At 35.7% G+C, this 9402-nt stretch overlaps 1 protein-coding gene across 1 annotated transcript; it reads right to left on the bottom strand.

The window, feature by feature from the left end:
* Positions 1-318: 318 nt before the first annotated feature.
* On the bottom strand, positions 319-8553 carry LOC107740011 (potassium channel KAT3-like). The gene is made up of 8 exons (XM_016552283.1): positions 8481-8553; positions 8297-8396; positions 7974-8059; positions 6719-6803; positions 3601-3775; positions 3391-3519; positions 3025-3031; positions 319-467 (listed from the first exon to the last, which is right to left on the bottom strand). The coding sequence occupies exons 1-8, from the start codon at positions 8551-8553 to the stop codon at positions 319-321; spliced, it is 804 nt and encodes a 267-aa protein (XP_016407769.1).
* Positions 8554-9402: the final 849 nt, after the last annotated feature.

Below are 9402 nucleotides of genomic sequence, written 5' to 3' on the forward strand. Positions count from 1 at the left end.
CATTGATGTTTAACATAAACTGCACACACTCATACCCCAAACTTTCTCGTCTAGTTACTTATTAAAAACATATGTTTCCAAAAATGAACATAATTGCTTCAAAATTTGTGTTTTGGGTATGAATGTGTGTAATTTAAGTTGTAGAACAAAACGTCAAAGTATGGCCATGTTATGTTTACCACAGGCTTTATTTTACTTATAAATTGAAAAACTCCATTATAAAACCCCATTGGAAAATCTCAAAGAAATAAGCGCGCATTACACTTCTGGGTTCTGACGTCATAGTTCCCCACTCTATAGCCAAATCAAAGCAGTCACTCAGTCACTAACCTCAAGGTTGATGCTCTGGTCCTTTTCAAATACAGCATTTTGTGGGACAGAGGCAACTCCATATGCACATGCTTCTCGTAGGGGATGCCTGAAATTCTGAAGACGTTTCTTGGCAGCTCTGGCAATCTCAACAGCAGCTTTAGAAAAAGATATGAAACTCTATTAGTGTACTGTAATTGATGACTCTTATAGTAAAAACAAAACATCATAAATCACAAAGAATTAGAAAATGTTATTACCTTTAGGGTAGTCAGCAAAGAGTAAAAGCAAATCCTTGCGTTCCAAAATGATAATTTCACATTTTGTTAATGCACATATTGTAACATTTCTATGGATTTCATACAGCAAATGGACCTGAAAAAAATTGTATTGTATTACTGATGGTATGTCATTTTGTTCCTCTTTACTTTATCTTTTTTAGGTTTCATTTCCACCCTGAAATTGTGATATTTATTGACTTTCATGAAAGGTGAAGTAAGGATCACTGTGACAACCGAGTTTCTCACATGCCTTTGGGCAAACTGAAATTGTTATAGGGGATTACATTATTTAAATGAAAACCACAAATCCATATTTATACAAGCCTATTATAAGAAACATAAAAAAAATTCACATAACTGCAGTTTGTTTAGTCACCATCGTTTAACTTATAAGAGATTATTATTGTTCACTGTAAAAAAAAAAGAGAGCAAATTTTCAAAAATTTTCAAAAATGAGCTATTTTTAATTCCATTAAAATACCTTCAAAATGATGTATGATTTGTTGGAATTGGACAAAAGAGGACTGAGCTACACCCGTCTGAAGTTGACAGAGTCCGCAAACTCAATTCTGAGAAAAATCAAGTTAAAGTTTTCTGAAGGTTCCAAAGCAAAATTACTGAGCAACGTTGCATCTTTTCCTCCAGTTCTTTTCTTAATAATAATTACTATATTAATAATCACAATATAGCTATTTTTATTGTATCTTTGTTATTATTAATAAGAACAAATGCAATAAAGCAGTAGAACAAATATAAGAAAGAAACAAATAATGTAGGGATGCTCATTTTAACCGGTTAACCATTAACCGTCCGCAAGAATTTTGACGATTAATACAATCAGTTAAACGGTTTAAAAAATCTTTTTTTTTTTCAGCAATTTATCAAAATATTTTAAAAGGTTTGCTGCATGGTTAAAATACGTTACGCGTATTTAAAAAAATGCGTTTTTTTAGAGAAAAAAACATATCGCTTAATGGCACAGATTTTACTACATATTTTTTAGCAAATGGCTGCAATATAACAAAGAGTGAAAAATTTAAGGGGGTCTGAATACTTTCCGTACCCACTGTATATATATATATATATATATATAGCCTAGCTTTATTATGTTTTTCTCCGCTCCCCAACAGTTCCCCAAACGTTCACTTAAGTGACCTATTGTGCATACCGTTGTGGCTCCCTCTGTTAGCAGGGGATAATCGCTGCATTTGGGATAGAAAGGATAGAATTATGTATTGTGCCAAGAAGGTTGCACTGTCTGTTCGTTCACACAGACATGAACTGATTGACAGCATAGTAGGAAAAAAAATACTATGGAAGTCAATTGCAACCACCAACTGTTTGATTACCAGCAATCTTCAAAATATCTTCTTTTATGTTCAACATAAGAAAGCAACTCATACAGGTTTGGAACGACATGAGGGTGAGTAAATGATGACAGAATTTATTTATTTATTTTGTGTCTAAATGTACAAATACAACACATGTAAAGAAACATTTATTTATTTTTTTATTTTTATTTTTTTCCGGAACTCTGCTTGGAAAAAAATATAGAGGCTGCGCCTCTTGGAACTTTAATTGAATACCCTTAACTTATATCAAAAAGAAAAAATTAATTTGTATGGTTTTGTAATATCTGTCACATATTTCCTTATGTGTCATGGTAGATAGGACTCTTATTATAGAATTTGATTACAGAAAAACTGTTTTGAACATGGTTAAAACAGTTATTTTGAAGATTGCTTCTATTAAAGAAGATATTTTGAAGATTGCTGGTAATCAACCAGTTGGTGGTTGCCATTTACTTCCATAGTAGCAAAAAAAAAATACTATGGAAGTCAATGGCAACCACCAACTGTTTGATTACCAGCAATCTTCAAAAAAAATATCTTTATGTTCAACATAAGAAAGCAACTCATACAGGTTTGGAACGACATGAGGGTGAGTAAATGATGACAGAATTTTCATTTTTGGGTGAACTATCCCTTTAACTCGTAAGACATGAGAAATACAGTTGCGAATGGACTTTTGGAATGGGCTTTTTCATTTTTCATTTGCAAGATTTGCAATTGGATTATCCAAAATGAAAATAAAATTGCCCTGAATATCCTTCCATACAAGTGCCACCAACAGGCCTGTTATGTGAAGTGTAAGCAATTCAAGTTCAAAAACACGTGAATGACTTTATTTTTATATTGGAATTACTCCATATATAAATTACCCTTTCTTTACATTTGAGCCCCTGTCCCCGAGGAACTCTCTGCACATCCCTGCACTTTAATAAAAAAATATTGCCTATTTCTCAGGTGTTATTATTACATTATTTGTTCAACTCCTGTAGATGTCTAATACTGAGAACACAGGTCTGAGTGTCATACCTCTCCAAACAATGAGCCAGGTAGCAGTTTTGCCATTTCATTCCCGGGGTTCTTACCAAGAACCTGAAAAATAGAGCAAATGATGTTCAAAAATCCTCATACATTAAAACACACTAAATTCTCAGTTGACCTCAAAGATTTATATTTAGGCATACCTGTACAAGTCCTTGCTTAATGTAATACAGTTTTTGAATAATTTCTCCAGTTTTAACCAGAATTTGTCCAGGACTGTATGTGCACGTTTTTAATTTCAGTGCTAGAGCCCTTTTGAAGCCATCTTCTGTTTTTCTGAACAACTTAGCCTAGAAAGATAGACAACCACTTTATTATTAACCACTTTTATTATTATCATGGCCTAAGCTACAGTAATTCATTAGATGATTCACATTTTCAATAACAGATTTGTAACAACAACTTGAAACATCTGAATGCAGGATAAATGGGAGGTCATCCATAAGTCCTGCAATATTGCGGCCCTTCTGGTGGAACCAAAGATTGTAATAATGTTTGTGCACCCATTCCTGGATTTCCTCTGGTAATTCCATTTGTCTCTTTGATTAAAAGAGGAAAAATAAAGATGATATTACTAGCAGAAATGACAGACTAATAATTAAAATCTTCTTATTACAAACCATGTAATGAAGAATAGCATCCACTCTATGGTAGAACCTTCCTCTTTGTGCAACCATGTTGGTTATAACTGAGCTCATGTTAGACATGCTGATTCCAAAGGAAAGCAATCCGAGGACCATCACAAATGATGCAGCTGTGGCCTCTTCCAAATTTGTGGCATGTATATCTCCATAGCTGTTCAATATATTTCATGAGACAATTTGATAAAACATAATCTCTTATGACAAACAAAGAATATATAAAATACAATATTTAAGGTACACTATGCTATGGCAATAAAAAAGCAAATAATACATTAAAATTCTTACATACAGCACCTTTAAACGCTCTATTTTAACACTCATTTGGGGTAACACCGTGTCCTAACTACATGCAACGCAACTAGGGTGACCACCTGGCAATAGATCTGTTGCATGACAGTAGATGTGATTTTGAAAGGACAATGCGGGACACGAGACAGATACATTCACTATTGTTATGCTATGTAAATACAGTGGGGAAAATATTTATTTGATCCCCTGTTGATTTTGTAAGTTTGCCCACTTACAAAGAAATGAAGGGTCTGTAATTTTTTATAGTAGGTTTATTTTAACAGATAGAGACAGAATATCAACCAAAAAATCCAGAAAAACACATTATATAAAGGTTAGAAATTGATTTGCATTTCAATGAGTGAAATAAGTATTTGATCCCCAAGCAAAACATGACTTAGTACTTGGTGCAGAAACCCTTGTTGGCAAGCACAGAGGTAAGACGTTTCTTGTAGCTGGTCACCAGGTTTGCACACATCTCAGGAGGGATTTTGATCCACTCCTCTTTACAGATCCTCTCTAAATCCTTAAGGTTTCTTGGCTGTCGTTTGGCAACTCGAAGTTTCAGCTCCCTCCACAGATTTTCTATAGGATTGAGGTCTGGAGACTGGCTAGGCCACTCCATGACCTTAATGTGCTTCTTCTTGAGCCACTCCTTTGTTGCTCCTATGTTTTGGGTCATTGTCATGCTGGAAGACCCATCCATGACCCATCTTCAGTGTTCTGGCTGAGGGAAGGAGGTTCTTGTCAAAAGATTTTACAGTACATGGCTCTGTCCATCTGCCCCTCAATGCGGTGACGTCGTCCTGTACTCTTTGCAGAAAAACAGCCCCAAAGCATAATGTTTCAACATCCGTGCTTGACTGTAGGGATGGTGTTCTTGGGGTCATAGTCAGCATTTCTCTCCCTCCAAACACCAAGCTTCTTGCTGATGGTTTTGTAGCCCATTCCAGCCTTGTGCAGATGTACAATCTTGTCTCTGACATCCTTTGACAGCTCTTAGGTCTTGCCCATGGTGGTGGGAGAGGTTGGAATGGAAGATACAGATTGTGTGGACAGGTGTCTTATACACCTAACGAGCTGACATTAGGAGTAACTTCTTAAAGTGGCAGGACTAATCTGTGTTCCACATGGGCACATAACCAATCTGTGGGAGCCATAATTCTTGCTGGTTGGTAGAGGATCCAAATACTTATTTCACTCACTGAAATGCAAATAAATTTCTAACCTTTATATAATGTGTTTTTTTCTGGATTTTTTTGGTCGATATTCTGTCTCTATCCGTTAAAATAAACCTATACCATAAAAATGACAGACCCTTAATTTCTTTGTAAGTGGGCAAACTTACAAAATCAGCAGGGGATCAAATTAATATTTTCCCCACTGTACTGATTTACATCTGTTGTCCTATGCGCCGATTTATGTTTCTGAATGCGCACATCATGTAAGCGAGAGAAAGCGCGTCCGTTTTGTGTGAGAGTGAAGAGAATCCACCTGCGAGAGAAGAGATTTGTGCTCGCGCATTTTGATTGCCCTCGCATACAATAATGCTCTCTGGACATTTCTCATTAAAATAAAGCCATAGAAACAAACTATTAAAATAAGAAGAAAGTCGTGTCTGAAAGCTGCATCGATTTTTTTAATTGGTTAAAATGAATGGAGAATATCGTGTTTTTCAGTGTGCACGCGACCTTTTCCGTCGTTGGTGCTTGATGAAGTCCGCACATCCATTGCGCGGAAACTACACCGCAAAAAGAATAAATAAAAAGCTTTCTTAAAAAGGCAAAAAGAATGTTTTCTTAATATGACAATTAAAAACCATCAGACTGATGAAAATGCAGGACATTTTCTCAATATGCGACGTGCGGGACAAGGGGTGAAAATGCTGTGCTGTACAACGCAAAGCAGGACAGGTGGTCACCCTGGAGATTCCACACCAGATGCGACGCGACAGGATCACTCAAATATCACAGCCATTCAGAAGCATGAAGCACTGTACTCCCAACAAAATGAACAAGTTTATAATCTAAATCATAAATATTCAACTTTTTTAACATTATTAAAAGTACATACTGAGTGACTGATACCATCTTTGATATGGAATACGCTTGTTGGTTCGTGTTGAGTTGACAGTTTAACATACATGTTTGCTTTAATTTATTTTCAAGATCTGAGTTTGCTTTATTGTTGATCTATTGTTGCTTTCAGTATGGCTATAAAGGTCTTGCAAAATAATATTTAAACTCACATTAGACACTTTAAACTTTGAATAAAGCACATAATCAGTACCTGAGATAATAGTGTGAATGTTGTTGTTCCAGCCATGACGTTGCATAAATAGAAACGTTTCTAAAATAGAAATTCCGTGTGTTGCATGGTGGCTGGTTAGGACATGGTGTAACTGTAAAGGGGCAACTTTGGCTAAAATATAACATCTGTCCACTATATCTGTCATTATTAAATTGGCAATTAAATGCAAGTAGCGGCACATCTTTTCTTGATTATTGAAAAAGAAGAAATGCAGGGCAGGGACTTCTATCCGCTTTTTGATTGACTTTTGAGATGTGAGCATTAAAACAGACAATGATGGGAGAACTTGCATATAAAACTTTTTAAAACTGTGTTTTATGTCACTGCTTTTGATTCATAGTTTATAAAGACAATATGATTTAAACTGCAAATTTAGATTCTTTTTAAAAAGAAAAGGAAAAGACAAACAATTTCAGAAAGATCAGATAACAAAAAAGGTCAAATGCACATAGGCCTATAGCATTGTGCATAGATACATGACATTAACAGTACTCACCCTATTGAGCATAGTGTGATAGTTGACCAGTAAAGTGTTGTAGCATAGAACTCCATGTCTGTAATTCCTGTCGAATTGGTTGAAACTGTAGAAGTAATTATGCCATATTAATTAACATTATCCAAAAACATACCACAAAGAGATTTAAGCGGACATTCCACAAAGCACAAAATATGTCTATAAGGTGCAATATGTAATATTGACAGCTAGCTGTTCAAATGGCTAATGCATTCCAAATTTAAAATACTGGAGAGAGTTGTTTCTCCTGCACCCTCCTCCTCAGACTCAACGCTCACGTGGGTTACCAAATCAAAGACATGCAACTGGAACGAGTGACTTCCACAAAAGTTGATGAGTTGATTAATCTGCATTTTAATATGCCTCTGGTAATACAGCTTTTTAGATGGATGGCATTTTAGTTTGGGGAGAATCTGGAATCTCTGACCCAGTTTCATTTTCTGGCTTCTATAGATGCAATATACTGTATTATCCGCCAACTGGCAACCTGGGGTGTCGAAATACTATTGGGTAAATTAACAGAGGGCAGAATCACATGGACCAAAACAGAAACAGACATTCCAACACAGAACACACATTTCAAAGTCGAATAACTTGATGTAGCATTGCTTTTCGGAGAAGCGTGTGAACTTCAATATCTGCAAACATATTATGGCATTTTTATACTTCAGCACAGTCAAAAAAAATTACATACGGCACCTTTAAGGCCTAACACTTTAAAAAAGGTGCTATATTCCCTCTTCTGAAATTCCCAGGTTTTACATTCAAATGTAACATTGATAGTACATTCAAGTGACAGCTGAAAACTAATATCTTCCGAGAGCACAACTGCATCCTACTGAGAAAAAAAAATGCTTTCACTTTTCCTGAATCCCACCCTGTTCTATCTTGTACTATTCTGAACAATGTCTGAAGCTTTGTATTTACGGGCACTTCTTCTGTTTATTTGCCTGATTATGGTGAATCACTTCTTGTATTCCTCATTTGTAAGTTGCTTAGGATAAAAGCGTCTGCTAAATGAATAAATGTAAATGGTACAGATCAAGCTTAACATGGTGAATGGGTTAAGACAAGAATCCAGATGCTATACAGATTTTTTTTTACTTGCTTAATAATTACATTTTATAATTTTTCAACCAACAGTCTTTTATAGTGCGGCTTTAATAGTTTAGCTAATCTCTCAAATATAATGGCCTTTTTGAGTTATTGGGAATGAAACAAGAAAATAAAAACTTACATTCTGGCAGTAGCTGCAGCCAGTTCTCCGCTTTGGGGCAATACCTTACATTACCAGCATAAGTGGGCTCACACACCTGATGAAACCTGAAGGGACAACAAAACATCATTACTTTTAGCTGTGCACTGTTTTCTTTATGAGATATCTTGGAATTAAAAATAACAAAGTTTGCCATTATTCTGCACTAAAATTTTGTGATAGAAAAAAGACTGCATTCCTGATAAGAAAAAAATACAGTTCCATGCCAATACCTTCAGATAACCCAAGTGACAATGAAAAGGACCCATTAAAAAATAGAATACTTGTCCATTTATTAGACTTACCAAAAGCATGCTGAGGCTTGTATACATAGGACCATGATGGAAAACACTTTGAAAGCTGTTAGATGAAGTTTGTTGGTGTCTGGTTCCTTACTGAACATGGCTAGAATCCCACAAAAACCATTAGCAGGTGTATACATCTGAATTATATAATAAATTATTTAAAGTATATAAATAAATAACTTACATATTATACCAAACAATCTGACCACTCTCAGACATCTATTGGCATGCATAAACGTCAGCTGAGAGAAAGCCATTGTTAATGTTTCAAGGGGTAAAACGGACAAGAGATCCAGAAAAAACCATGTCCTAAGGTATTTTTTCCGGACTCTTTTGGGGTCTGTTATAACCACTCCATGACTTTCATATCCAATGTAAAAGCGTGAAATGATGTTAAAGATGAAGATCAGATCAAGAGAGTATCTCGTGAAGATAATCCCTGGGACAGTAGAGTTGAAAAACAGCTGGGAAAAAAAAGAATTGAAAAGAATGATTAGCAATGTTATGTCGAATAGATCAAGAAATTATTAAGTAAGAATGATTCTCTGCATCTTACTTAAAAGCCAGTCATCAAACCACTGAGACATAGTGTAGACCTGTTCAGAATGAGTGTGTCTAATAGAGGATCTATTTGATATTATAGTTAAACCTATTGGAACATACCCCCTTTAAATGGGTCATATGATGCGAGTTCAAGTTTTCCTTTCTCTTTGGAGTGTTACAAGCTGTTCGTGAATAGATAAGATCCCTAAAGTTACAAAGACTAAAGTCTCAAACCCAAAGAGATATTCTTTATAAAAGTTAAGACTCGTCCACGCCCTCCTAAAATGCCTCGTTCAAACACGCCCCCACATGTCTACGTCACGATGTGGGAAGATTTGCATAACGCCGCCCAAATGTTCACGCAAAGAAAGAAGGCATATGTTGCTGCCACCGCCACCGCCATGTTGTGAAGACGCTGTGTATTTCGTTGCGAAAGTGAAAATACTTTGTTTGGCCTCCCAAAAGAGGACACGACTAGAAATCAGTGGTTAAGTTGTATTTACAACACTGTTCCAGAACAGTTCAACCCAAATATTCAGATGTGTGCAACGCATTTTACGGAG

The sequence above is a fragment of the Sinocyclocheilus rhinocerous genome, unplaced genomic scaffold (assembly GCF_001515625.1).
Source record: "Sinocyclocheilus rhinocerous isolate Xijiao unplaced genomic scaffold, SAMN03320098_v1.1 scaffold285, whole genome shotgun sequence".
In the NCBI taxonomy this organism is placed as follows: domain Eukaryota; kingdom Metazoa; phylum Chordata; class Actinopteri; order Cypriniformes; family Cyprinidae; genus Sinocyclocheilus; species Sinocyclocheilus rhinocerous.

Excerpts from the sequence above, each read along its gene's own strand:
- LOC107740011 (XM_016552283.1), bottom strand. The coding sequence starts at position 8,553 with ATGGCTTTCTCTCAGCTGACGTTTATGCATGCCAATAGATGTCTGAGA. Across the intron at positions 6,804-7,973 it reads GCTGCAGCTACTGCCAGAAT|TTTCAACCAATTCGACAGGA; the intron begins GTAAGTTTTTAT and ends TTACTTCTACAG. Across the intron at positions 3,520-3,600 it reads ATGCTATTCTTCATTACATG|AGACAAATGGAATTACCAGA; the intron begins GTTTGTAATAAG and ends TTTTAATCAAAG.